At 42.5% G+C, this 17,254-nt stretch overlaps 1 protein-coding gene across 1 annotated transcript; it reads left to right on the forward strand.

The window, feature by feature from the left end:
* The first annotated feature begins 3,564 nt into the window (after positions 1-3,564).
* On the forward strand, positions 3,565-16,753 carry LOC129853641 (phosphoinositide-3-kinase-interacting protein 1-like). The gene is made up of 6 exons (XM_055919916.1): positions 3,565-3,830; positions 4,244-4,372; positions 4,792-4,908; positions 6,399-6,581; positions 6,954-7,032; positions 14,845-16,753. The coding sequence occupies exons 1-6, from the start codon at positions 3,764-3,766 to the stop codon at positions 15,062-15,064; spliced, it is 795 nt and encodes a 264-aa protein (XP_055775891.1). The 5' UTR covers positions 3,565-3,763; the 3' UTR covers positions 15,065-16,753.
* Positions 16,754-17,254: the final 501 nt, after the last annotated feature.

Genomic DNA, 17,254 nt, shown 5'->3' on the forward strand with positions numbered 1-17,254 from the left:
GTGGGGTTGTCCTCTCTTTTCTGTAGGCTTTAACGTTTAGGAGGGCTTCCTTTATCTGTTGCCCAACATTAAATCCCTCTGTTGTGCTTGAACAAGGCCCCTCTGTGTGAATTCTCAGTCCGGTTCCAACTGCCTCCGACCACTCCTGGTATATTTATCATACCACCAGCAGCCACAGCAAGGCGCACTCCTTCATTCTAGTCTATAGTAGGCTACGTTGCCTTTTCTTCTCCTGTTCATCTTTCCGCATTAGCCACGTCTTATTGGGCTTCATCTGCAGCAGTGGGACACAGACAGTGATGTAATGCCAGTGGCCGTCAGCAGTAGAGGCAGACAGACAGGAGGGTTGGCGAACAGAATGGGCATGCAAGGCTTTATGCTCCATTAGTGGCCAGTCTCCTGCCTGCATAAGTGTCCATTGTCAAACTGCCTGCCTCCCTCAGATGAAGATGATTGACTGTACTGTTGGTACTGCTGGTTGCCGTGCAACACCCCACACTAGAACGGTCTTACATCATCACAGCAGTCCACTCCTTTTTGTTCTATTGGTGGCAGGCAAATATTTGATAGGCTACAGTTCACGCTCTTTAGAAGTGTTTGTGTGTACATTGGGGCTGAATGACCTTTCTAATATGTCCTTGTAGTCTGTTGGAGCAGGCATTATAAAGTAGGACTGTTTCTGAACTGGTCTTTTTTTTTTTCCTGTGAAGTTTTTTCTGTGTTAATTACAATGTTAATACACAGGCCTAAGAGCAACTGGGTGATGTGTTAGCCAGTTTCTTTACCAGTTCCCTATTGGTTTTCTGTAGACATTTTTCTTGGAGTGTAACTCACCCCTCATACCTTTGTTCACTTACTTTATGTAACCACTTCATGAGTCATACGTGGGAATTACGCAGTACGTGTTTCCTAAAACACGTCTTAGAAATGAGAGGCACCGAGAGATAATCCTACTGGATATCATAAGGTGAATGCACCAATTTGTAAGTCGCTCTGGATAAGAGCGTCTGCTAAATTACGTAAATGTAAATTTAAATGTGTCTGAGAGCAAACCACAGCAAGCACCGTACTAGAACACTTTAAAACGGGTCTATCAACTTACCTGTTGTGACACCCGGCACTGAGGTTCAAGTGCTTTTAAAACAAACAAAAAAAAAGATCTGTGAACTCTGTGCTAGTTCCAGACAAAGACGGACAGATAACATGTTCTGATTTCTGTCCTTGAGTCTTCCTGAACTAGAACATACATATCATGAAATGAATAATAAAAACATGACTCGCCTAATCTTATAAACAATTTCCTATTTTCTTGCTTATTTCAGTGTGTTTTCCCCCTCATGTCTTAACAATGACCTATTTAACTGTCCAAATGTTTTTCCATTGGAAACTTTCCATACATAATTAAGAAAAGTTAAGTTGTGCCTTTTCTGGAAGGGGTGTGTGTGCGTACGTGCTTCCTGCACTCTGGCGAGGGTTTAAAAGGAACCTGGAGGCTGACCATCTGGCCTTATTAGAGCTTTTGTTACCATTTCCCTGAGACCGAAGGTGTACCTGGATACAGCCTTGGAGGTTTCATTAAGTCTGTACAGGTAATGAAATGATTAGACACGGCAGACAGGAACAAGGCTTTTATGAGCAGAGTGTTCCATTAGTGTCACAAGGAATCTTCTCTAACTGACATACTACCAGTCAGTGCAGTTCTGGTTAAGGAAATAATAAGAGGGAACATTCACACTTTACTCAGCATCAACACAACTTGATTTAGGTCAACTCAATGTAAAGTTAATAAATATACGAAGTCTGTCTGTGTGACATTGGTTTTAGGACTGACAATGAAGTAATATACTGCATTAGAGAGAGTGTGTGTGTGTGTGTTTAGATGAACCAGAGAGAGAACTGGGTGTGAGAGAGTATTTGTATTGGCATGGGGAAGAAAGACAAAGTGACTATAGAATGGGATAGAGAGTATGAGAGAGAGGGAGAGTGTTTGTATTGGTAATTGTTTGAAAGCAGGGTGACATTTGTTTGAAAAGTGGCTGCTGAGTGAATGAGTCATGCTCTGCCAGTGGCCTGTGGCTCTCTCCTGCTGGGGTCAGGCAACAATGACAGGGGCCTCTCTCCTTTGAGCACCCAGCTAGGCAGCTGGGTGCACAGGGAGAGGGGGCAGCATTTAACATCGGCCCCCTCCAGTCCCCATAGCCTTCTGATGTCCTGTGCTGTCAGGGACCGAGGCAGAGGGAGAACATGGTGGAGAGAAAGAGGGGGTGGGTGGTGGAGGAAGGTTGTGTGGAGGGAGCAAAGGGCATAGCTGGGATAAAAAATCTAATCAAATTGTATTTGTCACATTTGCCGAATACAACAAGGTATACCTTACAGTGAAATGCTTACTTACAAGCCCTTAACCAACAATGTTTTAAGAAGTTAAGAAAAAGTGTTAAGTAAAAAATAGATAAGTAAAAAATGTCAAATAAAATTAACAAATTACTAAATATCAGCAGTAAAATAGCAATAGCGAGGCTATATACAGGGGGTACCGGTACAGAGTTAATGTGCGGGGGCACCGGTTAGTCAAGGTAATTGAGGTAATATGTACATGTAGGTAGAGTTATTAAAGTGACTATGCATAGATAATAACAGAGAGCAGCAGCAGTGTCAAGGGAGGGGGGCAATGCAAATAGTCTGGGTAGCCATTTGATTAGATGTTCAGGAGTCTTATGGCGTGGAGGTAATAATTGAGGTAATATGTAAAGTGTTGCAAGTCAAGTCTATTGCCAGCACTCATACTTTATAGTGTGAGTCTTTTGGGGTCATCTTTGGACAGCTCAGGAAGGCAGAGAGGCTCTTTGAGAGAAACAGTGGGACGGTGTCTGGACTCTGGACAGTCTCTATATTCAGAGTGTCGTTTTGAAAGCTGGCGAAGTAGGGCAGTGGGGAAATAATTTATGAGTTCCGTAATGTGTTCCATTGGGCCAGCAGGCTAAATGGGGAACAAACAAGGGAGAAGTGTTTCAATGCTGTTACTCTAAGGAGCTTCTCATTGTTTCATTTTCTGCAATTCATTTTACCATGTCTCCTGCAGCCGATAATGTAGTTGGTGGAGCAGTGGGTTGGCTTTGCTCTGTGCTGCCAAAGGAGGAGATCACCTACATCTTCCCATCAAAAGAAGATTAGAAAAAAGGATGATACAATTGATCAGTGATCAGTACAACAAGGCCGTCTAAAAACATTTTCATTTAACACAGTTCATTCAAATCAACAGATCCTAAAGGAACCATATATTATTTGCTTATAAAAACTCCATTTTAGCTGCTCAAACATCAAGAGAAACAGTGAGTTATTCAAATCGTATAACTTCATGACGATATGATATTAAAAGGTGTACTATTCAGTGCCGAGTAAGCAATCTGAGCATGTCAATTTGGTCCCAATGGATGGAGCGAGTTTCTGGGTGGAGCACTTTTGGCTCTAAGACTAGGACATTGAAAAGGGCAGCGCGCCGCAGCTGCCGCAGCTGCCGCCACCGGTACTGCAGTGCAAAGGGGCGTTCCTTCTCCAAAAGAGCGAGAGAGAGGCTGTTTACGAAGAAAACAGATCTTGCTTTGACAAGAAGAAGGGCTAGTCTGCAGAGAGGAGAGCAGTTTGACTGAATTATTCAGCATAGGCTCTTCCACAATAAAACAGATTGTTTTATTTAAATAACCCATCTATTTCATTTTGTGCACTGATACTTTTTCATTTTTATTCATCCTGTCAACTCTACGGAATGTTTTTCTCGATGCACTTTGTTTTGCTAAGCATGGCTTTAGCGGACAGAACACCCAATGCTGAAGGTAACACAATACTCTTATTATGACGACTGAAAAGCAATGCCTTTGTTCACACTAGTCTATTTATTATTACATATAATTATGTTTATTTGTTTTGTTATATACTCAATATACTCCCTTTATCGGTTAAGCATTTGAATTTTATAGTTACATTATGGCTTAGGACCTGAGAAATTGAGTCCAAGAAATTGCAAGTTCTAAAATGTATTTGTTTACAACAAGGAGATTCAAGAATACATTTTGTGTTGATTATTAATATGAATGTACGATTACAGCACTTTCGGGGCAATTCCTTGTTGGATGTATTACTTCTAGATTATGCACTTACAGTATGTTGATGTTTTATTTGCTATCAATTTCTCCTCTTTATTTTCAACTGAACATGTTCATTTTCCCATAAATCAATGTGTCCCCAGACTGCATCAAATCCAACGGTGTAGAGTACAGAGGGGAGCAACAGAGCTCCTACACAGGACTAACCTGTCTGAACTGGACCAACACAACCCGGGACTATGATGTTATGGCGTATAGAGATTCACAAATGGGTAAATTACATTGTCATTTCATGACACAATCAAACATGTAATATACCATCAAATTGATAGTTCATTGATTTGACAAGTTCTCATCTGCCACCATTGCTGTGGTGTTCACTAGAAGTGCCCTGGTTTAAATGGCACATTTGTTGTGATGGTAAAAATGTTTGTTTGGTTATAGATGTTCCTGACACGAGTGTATAACTCAAGGCTCTAGTCTCTCTGTGTGGGTTATATTAGTAAGGTCAGGGTTGATGTATTTCAATATTGTTGGCAAAATACAGAGCCAGAGCATGCATTTCAGTAGTACAGTATATTTCATGCCCTTTGTGTTCATTATGCAAGCTTTTAATTAATTATACCGTGAGGGTTTTTCCACCTGTGAGGAACAGTGAGGATGTTGATGTCCTTTTCTTCACGCTCTGTAGGTATTGGGGAACATAACTACTGCCGTAACCCAGACTCATCTGAGAAGCCCTGGTGCTACGTGACTGGCCCAGATGCTGAGGCACAGAGACAATCATGTGCCATTGACACCTGCAAAGGTATTTAGCTGCCCAGTCATACAAAGAAATAATCAGTCTAATAGAAAAACCTCCACTGACAGTACACAAGTTAATGCACTACATTGGGGAAATATATGTAAAATGCTGCTTAAACATATACCTGGCGGAGGGCATATATATTATGCACACACATCGAAATGTAGGTCAGGGCTGGGTAAAAACACATTATTGGATGAGGAGGGGGGGCTGCTTCCTCTGCCCTTCCCTAAATGTATTCTCAAAGCAGTTCTTGGAAAGGAAAGTCACTGTAGTTGAGAAATCGCTAACTTTAAAGAGGTGAAATGTAAATGTTTTTCTGAGAACTTGTCTAACCCTGTGAATGTTATTATTAAGGTGCGAGGCTCTAGAAGTGTTATGATGGGAATGTCCCCCTAAGAGTTGGCCTTGAGAACCAAGCAAACTAATGGGAGGCGTGTGTTTCTTTCTTGGGAACCTAGAATGAAAGTTCTAAACTGACTTGCCTAGTTAAATAAAGAATATAAAAAATAAGTAAACTAGAGATCTTTAGCTGAAGATTTTTAGACAAGAGATATTTATAGTTATTTTTTTATGGTTATGCATTTATACACAAACTGCTTCATTTTATTTTTAATAACCCTGCTGATTAAGCATATCTGGAGAAGTCTCTTCTCCCATGTGAAAAGCTGTGAGAGAAGAGTCAATCCACTATGAGGCTGTTTCCTGGGGGTTTGATCTTTGACCTCTCATTGTCTGGGAAGACAGTGCATGTCAAACAATAACAAGGGCCCTGTCCTTACGGAACCTGCAGATGCTACATTTTAAAGAGCCATAACTTGTTAGGCAGGCGGCTGCCTAAGGTTAGGTAAAAGCCTGAACCTCTTACTCAACCCATTGGTGGAAATGAGACCTTTCCCATGGAGACATCAGGCAATTGGCTAATGCTGGCTATGACCTCATGTTCTTTAACTCCAGCAGAGTTGGTAAACACCTTTTTTGGAGAGCAGATGTTGACATCCGCAGCTGCAGTTTCCTTTCTCCTGAGACTGCGATCACGTCACGTGTAGTGACTCCATTGTGCTGTGAAATGGCTGTCATTTTTATTATGCATTTTCTTTATAGAACTGCTTCCAAAGTAAACAAATTAGATTAATCCAGTAGCTCTCCTGCACATCTGAGGATAGCCTCTGTGTCAACTTTATTGATGTCAAACAAGGCAGTGATTAGAAACCATGCTATTTACTACATGGAACCAAGTGGAAATTAGTTTCCTCCTCTATTCACTCATTTATTTTATCTCAAAGTTGATTCTACAACAAAGCACGTAAAGAGCCTCTTCTGACCGGCCTGGGAAATGTGAATCATTAAACAAGAAATAGAGTTAAAGCTATTACTATCATGTGTCCTCAAGTACAGAAACCCAAATACAACATTGGAAAAAACAGAAAGCAAACTAACATGGCGGTTGGTCAGTGTTTGGGGACTGGATGTTGATCATATTGTCTCCACAGACGAAGCCCCTACAGAGTTAGAAGCATCAGAGGCAGGCCCCCTCACCACAGCACAGACAGAGATCTTTGAGCCGGCCAAGTCTGGGGTTGCCCAGGGAGGAGGTAATGCGGTCCAGCCAGTAATGGGCATCATCCAGAGGGTACGCACAGGACCCAAGAAGAAGAAGGACCTGGGCACTCTTGGTATGTCCTGATCTCATTGCTGAGCCATAGGGAAAAGGGGGGATAGGGGAAAGGGGGGATAGGGGAAAGGGGGGATAGGGGAAAGGGGGGATGCCATAGGGCCATAACATGTGAGCCTAAAGGGACAGTACTAAAAAGAGTGGGCCAGCTTGATGCAGCTCGGCTTGGTACAATGAGATGGATATAAATGAGTTATAAAGGATTCAAAATATTCTCATAGTCATAACATCATTATTTGCCTCACTGCAAGTGAAGTGCACTGATATGCACATTTTCAAATACATACTGTATATAAACGTTTGTGAAATCAGTTTGGTAACCATAGAGTTACCAAACTGTGTGTCATGTCACGGTGTGTCATGTCTCTTTCAGGCTATGTGGTTGGCATCCTCATGATGTCCATTATCATCCTCCTCGGGGTGGGCATCACCTTCGGATACTTCTACAAGAGGTCAGTGTCAGCCACTATGCTACACTAGGTGCTACAACTGGAGAGACAGAACATTACAACCCTAGCTATGTTTTACTACTTTGTTAGGTTGTATCATGTGGTATGTGTGAGTGACATAAGAACTAGAACACATGCTGTGCACCACAAGACTAAACGGTGCCTCTCCGGAGAGTAGGAACACAATGTTTCATCGATTTGCAACAGATGCTTCTTTCTACCACGAGAGAGACAGTGGTGTAGTGGTGATTCAAAACTCGAATGTAGCGTTGCACAGGCTTGGCACAGCTTCGACTTGTTGTGTTCATGATGAAGGCAGCAGCTCTGAGTGCTTGGAACCTCTTTGGCGGAATGCCAGTGGGGAGAGGGAGGGCATGTGTGGGCAGTGGGCACAGAATGTTACCAGGATGTAGAGCGGTGTCACTCGGATGTAATGAGACCCACTGCCACAAAGACAACAACAACGTGAAAACAAGAAACGGAATGGAAAAACAGGGGAAGAGAATGCCTGCAGTCTGGATATTTTAGGCACCCACGTTTGATTCTGAAAGAGTGGAGAGCGTGAAGGATTCCTGGGTGTAGGGGGGTTGGAAAGATAGAGAATCCACTGCAGTGGTGCAGCAGGCAGAAAGAGGGGCCCAGTGCTATACAGGGCGGGATTCTTACTGATACCCTCTAGCACTGAACTATATGCTTTTGAAGCTCAGAGTTTGGCTGTCCAATCTGATTATGTGGGACTGTCATCGTTATCTATTCTAAGTAGCTCTTTATTAATGAGGGGAAGCAGCGGCAGCAGCAGATTGAGTCCGGGGGGGGGTTAGACCTCCCCTCAGAGACAAGTGACATCAGTAATGTGATGCTTGCTTAGCCTCCTACATGTATAGTAAACACGCATCATCACATATTGATGGTGAATCCATGCCACCAATGATATGTGTGTACTTTTGAGAGTAGCTTGAATTAAATTGATTAGATCAATTTCCAATCATACGTACATACAGAGTTTTAGCCTTTTTCTTTCTCACGCAGTAATATCAGGTTTAGGGAAAAGGTACAGCCTCTGAATCCCAGGCTTGTCGAGTTAACGAGACAAGATTTGGAAAGATAGCCGCACAATAAGTAAATTGCGAGGATTTGCTGATTCCTAAAATTACATAATGCAGACCCAATGTGTAGAATCAGTGCTGTAGTGGGGCGTAGTGTCGCATAGAAGCAGGGGGCAGGAAGAGGCTCCCGTCCAACAGTATGGTATGTTCCCTGTGCCGGCTGGGGCTCAGCAGATAGCAGACCTCACAACACCCTCAGATTGTGTCCCAAATGGCACCCAATTCCCTACATAGTGCACTACTTTTTACCAGAGCCCTATATAGGGAATAGGGTGCCATTTGAGACAACTCCAGTTACCTGCCTGGACTGGCTTAGCTCATACTGCAGCATGCCTGCCACCACCTACCCCCAGTCTCCATCAAAACATTCCCTTCCCTGTACCAGACCAGATACTGCCTTGAACCGCCCCTGTCATTTCTGCTACCACAAGATTAATGGACACTGTTAAAAATACCATCATCCAATGATATGAGACTCAGCATGGGACACTGTTAAAAATAGCCTCATCCAGTGATATGAGACTGAGCATGGGACACTACCTCTCGCTCTTGTCATGAATAGAAATCAGGACCCAAGCTGGCTCTCAAAGTGTTTTGAAAGAGTATCCAGGTCAAAGTAAGTTGCTGAGGCACGCTATGATGAGCCTCTGATTTAAAGCTGTGTTTTCCTCAGGTTAAAGACATTACTTCTGCAAACTGCAATGTGAAATAGCAACTGTCAACCATGTGTGTGTATATAATCTGCCCCAACACTATAATCAGTACCACACAGTGGCGGAATTAGAGTTTTATACATGGGGTGGCCAAGGCTACTTCAGGGGGTCCATAGACCATGACAGAAAATGAGTGTGTAACCCTAACCTGGCATCTAAGGAGCATGAATGAATCCTATGATTACTGATTAGAGGTAGAAGTGATAATTCACTTAACACGTAGTTCTTCAATGTGGCAGATAGTGTGGTCCAAAAGGGTTACTTCACTATAAAGGGTTACTTCACTACAATTCTTTAACATACTATGAATAGTCAGTGTCTCTACCTCGGAACTGCAGCTCAATTTCTTTCTCTCTCACACACACAGTACTCACATACTGGAGAGACTTGAATCACTCTGTTGTCATGAATATATAATCTGGGTCTATAAGTGTTGAACATCCAAAATATTTTAGGAAAATAAAGCTCAAGCACCAAGGAGATAAGATAGCATTTGTGTATTACATAAATTGCATAGTTTATTTACAAAACAATTTATTTACAAAAAAAATGCAATTTGACATACCTGGTATCAAGCAGAAATGGACATAAAAAATAATTTTGGTGCCCATCAATATTACAAATTTAGAGTATCATATTTATGCTCATATATATAATGTTAACTAATAGCAAAGAAAAGTTTGGGAATTGGCCTAATCAAGGCAATCAATTATCATTTTTGTGAGACATCTAAGCTTTTAGCTGACTGAAAGTGTAGAAAGCTTTCGTGGATGGCACCGTTGTAATAGTACCTCACAACTAAAGACATTTGTTCTTTTTTCTTTAAATCTTTGGTTTCAACTGCAATTACACTAAAAACTTCACTTTCTTTTACTTCTCTTATTATTTCACTTTGTACCATCTCAGCTAAGCCCTCAAGAACTTCCTTCTGGATTTGGTGGCTTGTGTACATAGCATTGCCACATGCATTCATCCTTTTCTCTATGAGAGGGTCATGCTTTGCTATTTCTTCTAAGATTGTCAAAAAATTACCCTTCTTGTGAGCGTCATTAGACTCTTGATGACCTCTCTGTGCTATATTTTGAGTGGCAGTTATTAGGAGCACATCTGCAATTGTTTTAATGTAAGTACAGTTTTCCTCCACTTTCTTTTTCCAGTCCTCATTTATGACATTATTTATTTATTTTATTTATTTCACCTTTATTTAACCAGGTAGGCAAATTGAGAACACGTTCTCATTTACAATTGCGACCTGGCCAAGATAAAGCAAAGCAGTTCGACACATACAACAACACATAGTTACACATGGAGTAAAACAAACATACAGTCAATAATACAGTGAAAATAAGTCTATATACAATATGAGCAAGTGAGGTGAGATAAGGGAGGTGAAGGCAAACAAAATATTTATATAAATAAATAAAAAAATATAAAAAGGCCATGGTGGCGAAGTAAATACAATATAGCAAGTAAAAAAAATAACACTGGAATGGTTGGTTTGCAGTGGAAGAAGGTGCAAAGTAGAGATAGAAATAATGGGGTGCAAAGGAGCAAAATAAATAAATACAGTAGGTAAAGAGGTAGTTGTTTGGGCTAAATTATAGATGGGCTATGTACAGGTGCAGTAATCTATGAGCTGCTCTGACAGCTGGTGCTTAAAGCTAGTGAGGGAGATAAGTGTTTCCAGTTTCAGAGATTTTTGTAGTTCGTTCCAGTCATTGGCAGCAGAGAACTGGAAGGAGAGGCGGCCAAAGGAAGAATTGGTTTTGGGGGTGACCAGAGAGATATACCTGCTGGAGCGAGTGCTACGGGTGGGCGTTGCTATGGTGACCAGCGAGCTGAGATAAGGGGGGACTTTACCTAGCAGGGTCTTGTAGATGACCTGGAGCCAGTGGGTTTGGCGACGAGTGTGAAGCGAGGGCCAGCCAACGAGAGCGTACAGGTCGCAGTGGTGGGTAGTATATGGGGCTTTGGTGACAAAACGGATGGCACTGTGATAGACTGCATCCAATTTATTGAGTAGGGTTTTGGAGGCTATTTTGTAAATGACATCACCGAAGTCGAGGATTGGTAGGATGGTCAGTTTTACAAGGGTATGTTTGGCAGCATGAGTGAAGGATGCTTTGTTGCGGAATAGGAAGCCGATTCTAGATTTAACTTTGGATTGGAGATGCTTGATGTGAGTCTAGAAGGAGAGTTTACAGTCTAACCAGACACCTAGGTATTTGTAGTTGTCCACATATTCTAAGTCAGAGCCGTCCAGAGTAGTGATGCTGGACAGGCGGGCAGGTGCAGGCAGCGATCGGTTGAAGAGCATGCATTTAGTTTTACTTGTATTTAAGAGCAATTGGAGGCCACGGAAGGAGAGTTGTATGGCATTGAAGCTCGCCTGGAGGGCTGTTAACACAGTGTCAAGAGAAGGGCCAAAAGTATACAGAATAGTGTCGTCTGCGTAGAGGTGGATCAGAGACTCACCAGCAGCAAGAGCGACATCATTGATGTATACAGAGAAGAGAGTCGGTCCAAGAATTGAACCCTGTGGCACCCCCATAGAGACTGCCAAAGGTCCGGACAGCAGACCCTCCGATTTGACACACTGAACTCGATCAGAGAAGTAGTTGGTGAACCAGGTGAGGCAATCATTAGAGAAACCAAGGCTGTCGAGTCTGCCGATGAGGATGTGGTGATTGACAGAGTCAAAAGCCTTGGCCAGGTCAATGAATATGGCTGCACAGTACTGTTTCCTATCGATAGCGGTTAAGATATCGTTTATGACCTTGAGCGTGGCTGAGGTGCACCCATGACCAGCTCTGAAACCAGATTGCATAGCGGAGAAGGTATGGTGGGATTCGAGATGGTCGGTAATCTGTTTGTTGACTTGGCTTTCGAAGACCTTAGAAAGGCAGGGTAGGATAGATATAGGTCTGTAGCAGTTTGGGTCTAGAGTGTCTCCCCCTTTGAAGAGGGGGATAACCGCAGCTGCTTTCCAATCTTTGGGAATCTCAGACGACACGAAAGAGAGGTTGAAAAGGCTGGTAATAGGGGTGGCAACAATTTCAGCAGATAGTTTTAGAAAGAAAGGGTCCAGATTATCTAGCCCGGCTGATTTGTAAGGGTCCAGATTTTGCAGCTCTTTCAGAACATCAGCTGACTGTATTTGGGAGAAAGAGAAATGGGGAAGGCTTGGGCGAGTAGCAGAGGGGAGGGCAGTGCTGTTGACCGGGGTAGGGGTAGCCAGGTGGAAAGCATGGCCAGCCGTAGAAAAATGCTTATTGAAATTCTCAATTATAATGGATTTGTCGGTGGTGACAGTATTTCCTATCTTCAGTGCAGTTGGAAGCTGGGAGGAGGTGTTCTTATTCTCCATGGACTTTACAGTGTCCCAGAACTTTTTTGAGTTTGTGTTGCAGGAAGCAAATTTCTGCTTGAAAAAGCTAGCCTTGGCTTTTCTAACTGCCTGTGTATACTGGTTTCTAGCTTCCCTGAAAAGTTGCATATCACGGGGGCTGTTCGATGCTAATGCAGAACGCCATAGGATGTTTTTCTGTTGGTTAAGGGCAGTCAGGTCAGGAGAGAACCAAGGGCTATATCTGTTCCTGGTTCTAAATTTCTTGAATGGGGCATGCTTATTCAAGATGGTGAGGAAGGCATTTAAAAAAAATATCCAGGCATCCTCTACTGACGGGATGAGATCAATATCCTTCCAGGATACCTCGGCCAGGTCGATTAGAAAGGCCTGCTCGCTGAAGTGTTTCAGGGAGCGTTTGACAGTGATGAGTGGAGGTCGTTTGATCGCTGACCCATTACGGATACAGGCAATGAGGCAGTGATCGCTGAGATCTTGGTTGAAAACAGCGGAGGTGTATTTGGAGGGCAAGTTGGTTAGGATGATGTCTATGAGGGTACCCGTGTTTACGGAATTGGGGTGATACCTGGTAGGTTCATTGATCATTTGTGTGAGATTGAGGGCATCAAGCTTAGATTGTAGGATGGCTGGGGTGTTAAGCATGTTCCAATTTAGGTCGCCTAGCAGCACAAGCTCTGAAGATAGATGGGGGGCAATCAGTTCACATCTAACATTGATGAGTTGCTGTCAATAGCCCTTTTATGCTGATTCCAAGCATACATAGCATTGATATGATGCTCTGCAATCGAATGGAGCTTAAACCCAGAATCTTTAAACAGAGCCTTTTTCCAGTTACAAAAACCTGACTGTGATGTGAAGGCAGATTCAGGTATATTGGGCAGAGACAAATGCCTACAGGTGAAACAATAAGTTGAATCTTGACTTACAGAATATTTAAGCCATGAATTGTCCTTATGCCAGGATCCGTTGAAAGCCCTTTTCCTAGTACCATGCTGAGTTCTGGGAAATGTCAAACACGGCTGTACAGGACCCTCTTCTCTGGATCTTGAAATGTCTGAAATACACATTAAATAATGTGTCATATCTCTATGGAAATGTATAATTAAGGGATCCACAAGATTAGATACTAACAGCTGCTAACTAAAATGTGTAGTTTAAAGTATAGGCCTGGCCTACCATTGGGTCCTTTTGGAACAGCATATCTGGTGCTTGATGCAGTTGGGAGGGTCTCGATGACATCTCCTGGCAGCTCTGGCTCACTGTCTTGCTCAGAGCCAGAGGTCTCTGTGTCATCCCTTGATACATCTATTACATTAAAATAACACAAGAACCATTAGTGTATAATCAAAATAAAAATGCCACAGCCATCAAAACAAGAACACACATGAATCAACAACCAACATTTTAAAGTGAGGCTTAATCTGACAAAATCATCTATTAAAAGCTGAAGCTAAACTTAAATTCTGAACTGGGCATGTGACAGACTGTCTGGTAGATGCTCTGACCTGGTGTTGGTAGACTGGGTCCTTGTGAAGTCTGACCACACTGACTCTGACTAGCCTCAGGTAGGGAGCTGCTCTGGGGTCCAGTGGTGATGCAATGACTGGGGCCTGTTTGCACCTGATCTGCCTGTTTCTGCTTCTTTAAAAAGAAGTCTGATATCTCTCCCTTTCTTTACATGTTTAATTGACCCTATGCAAAAATAAGACAGTCTATGGTTACATCTAAGCATCCAATTACCCACATTTTAGTCCAATCTCAAATACAAATCCTCATTATCATAACTGTACCTTAAAATCAACTACCAGCCTAAGTTACTAGTTAGATCATGGCTAGTCCTACTCTGCAGTAAGTAACTTAGCTGGCTGTAATTTCTTACACCTTTACGATAGCAAACAGACTATCTGCAAATTGTGGTCATCTTTTGAGTAATGTTAACAGATTGATAATAACAATTGTTCGTTTTGAGTTCAAGTACGAAAATCTGAGTTAATGGATTTCAAATTGCTGAATGTTAACTTGCTGAACACTGACAGCTGTAGCCTACTAGTTACCCCACATTAGCTAAACATTCGTATACTGTAACTTACGACACTGCACTGTATATGCACGTATTACTAGCACAGATGTAAACATAATGCTAAATTGGGAACCGATCTCTCTTATCTGATTAACTGTCTGTTAATGGAGCCAAAGGTCTAACGTTAACTTACACAGCGACTCAACTTTCGTAAAAGTTGTTCAAGAAACCTAAACCCGATGCTAAGCCTTAAAACTTACTTCAAATATGATGCTTTCGACAATCGCGAAAAGAGCTTGTGGAGCTGTGAAAATGTTCTCTCTTCTTCTTCTGTATGTTCTTCTTCTTCTGTATCTCGAAACCAACGCTAATATTCTCTCTTCCTCGTCCTCAATTTGAAAATGTCAAACTAATTGCTTCTTTCAACAAGAGGTGAAATGAGATGTCAATCAGCATCAAACTGCCAGTAGGGAATGACATTTTGGTGTGGCACCAGGGGTGGCCAATCCGATGTCAGTGGTGTCCAGTGCCACCCCGTACACCCCTCTGGCTCCGCCCCTGGTACCACAGTCCACCTAACCTGTTCTGTCTATGTGTTGTTTGCTGCAGAGGTCGGGACCTGAAGAAGCAGCATGAGCAGCGTGTGTATGAGCGGGAGATGCAGAGGATCACCCTGCCCCTGTCGGCCTTCTCCAACCCAACCTGTGAGTTGCTGGATGAAAACACCATCGTCATCACGGCCGAGAAGCAGACCCCCACCCAGGATGGTATGGTAGGGGAGGGGGGAGACCCCCTGATGGGCCAGCAGGCTGGTACACCAGGAGCCTGAGCACTGACCGCCCCACTGGACTGGGAATGGACCATGACATTCGAACCTCAGAGGACCAAAACACTCCCCTAGCCTGACCTCCCTCTGCCCCCAAATCACCCCCCTTTTGAAGGCCTACAAGGAGAAGGGATGAGCTCCAAAGACTGAACTCTGTGTCCTTATTGCCCTGCTTGTAACACACACACACACACGTGTCACAAACAGGGAAAGAATACGACAACATGTGGAGGAGGACTAATTTCACTCCATGTGGAGACCATCCGGTGAATCTGGTAATGGTTGTGTACAAATGTGAATGTCAGGGATGCTCATTGAGAAATAGTGCATTTGATATCCAAGAAAACATGATCATGGGGTGACCCCCTGCTATAGCAATGGGATGTGTATCAATCAACGTTAATGAGAAGGGTGATTTTATGAGCTTTGGGTGAAGAGAGTAAGAGTCTGCTTGGAAAGGGGGAATTCATAGCCTTTTCTTATTTTCTGCTTTCTTTTTCATATTGAAGTGCGGCAGTTGGGTGTTAAGGGCTTACCAGAGAAAACAATGCTACTCATGTCCCCTGACCCTTTGGCTGTGCTAGGTCAGGTATGGGAGGGCATCTAGTATACAGTAGATGTATAGGATAGCCCTGTTAGACATCTGTGTTTTTCTGTCTGAAATACAGTGTTGGAACCGATGTGTGGAGTAATGAATTAGCTTCAGAGAAAATTCATATGAGGTCTAAATCAGATCTGCAAAAGAAAAGGCAACATCTCCCGCTCGCTGAAGCTGTGGCGTTGCCTTAGCATGATGCATCTGAATGTATTGCATGGTTCCCCTGGTGACCTTTCTGTTTAACTCATCTTAAGTCTGTGCGACAGAAGCCAATATACAGTAACTACAAACATCAGCCATTCGTTGGCTTTACATGAGACAGACTGTATCGTTCCTCAGGTTAAGGAGTGACAGGAAAAGGAAAGCCTCTTTTGAAAATCGAAGAGACAGTTTGTTCTCAGGACAAAATGCAGCAGCACTGGCGTGAAACAGAATACCGCTCAGTCTGTGGTCTGGCTAGAACCAGACAGATCTTGTTGAATGACGCCTGGACAAAACAGAACAGTCTCTTGTTAAGGGTTGATGCCTGTGACATTAGATTGAATTTAGACCATTGAATTATGTGTCCCAAATGTTTGGGCAAGCAGTGGAGCAAAGTAAAAGAGTGTAAAGAGGATATATAAGTCCAAACCTTTTGAGGTAACCTAAGATATGTACAGAATGGTTTAACTGCTTAATAAGTAGTCTGTCACATTTTGAAATAGGATGCTGAAAGTAATGCCACAGAGTTGGTTAGAAAATGTAACGTATCATCGGAGTCATTGATTTCAGCACAATCTCTTTTGTTGGGATGAAATGTAATATCTTTCTGCTTTACATGGTTGCTCTATTGTTCTGCTAATGCAACCTTGCATCACTCCAAATGGTATTTTGTGATGAGACTATTCATCTTTCAAATGGTTGAAAATCATTCTGCATCACTGGTTACTTCTCAATCATTGTGGTTCCTTAATTTTAGTGCAATGTTTTGTAAATATCATTTTCTTCACTTTTGCAATGCATCAAAGTACTCCTCATTGGAGGTTAGTACTTCTATTTGTATGTTTGGCAGATTTTTACTGCTGTGACTGAAATAAAACTGATTTTGAAAAAGATGAACTGCATTCTAATTCCTCACCCTTAAAGGGGCAATCCGGAATTGAAACAATAACAAAGTGGATACCCCCCACCTCTGTTTTAGTAAAAAGCAGAGGGATGGGCCTGGAGAAATGTAACCACTCCCGAATTCATAGACAGAGCTATCATGCAAGGACTGACCAAGATATACAAATTATGGGCCAATAGAAACGAAGATTTGCCACTAGATTATAGCCAGATGATCTCTCCTTAAACCACCAATATGCTCTAAAATCCCCCACACAGTTGATCTCAGTTGCAACCATCATCCACCACCGATTTACCACTTCACAACACGGATATCGGCGTTATCTTGTCCTGATTGCTACCAACATTTTTCAAGTCAATTACGCCCTCTGGTGGGTATTATCAGAACAATTTGATTTTGCTATTTTAACTGACTAAGTGCTGTTTATCTATTTGACAATAATTCTGTACACTGAAATAAAGTATTTCATTTCGTCGTTACCACAACAAAT

Source organism: Salvelinus fontinalis, chromosome 4, assembly GCF_029448725.1.
Source record: "Salvelinus fontinalis isolate EN_2023a chromosome 4, ASM2944872v1, whole genome shotgun sequence".
Taxonomy (NCBI): Eukaryota; Metazoa; Chordata; class Actinopteri; order Salmoniformes; family Salmonidae; genus Salvelinus; species Salvelinus fontinalis.

What these genes read in the sequence shown, in the direction of transcription:
- LOC129853641 (XM_055919916.1), top strand. Translation starts at nt 3,764, where the DNA reads ATGTTTTTCTCGATGCACTTTGTTTTGCTAAGCATGGCTTTAGCGGAC. An exon ending in GTATAGAGATTCACAAATGG is followed by an intron (nt 4,373 to 4,791) that starts GTAAATTACATT and finishes CACGCTCTGTAG; the next exon opens with GTATTGGGGAACATAACTAC. An exon ending in TGCCATTGACACCTGCAAAG is followed by an intron (nt 4,909 to 6,398) that starts GTATTTAGCTGC and finishes TTGTCTCCACAG; the next exon opens with ACGAAGCCCCTACAGAGTTA.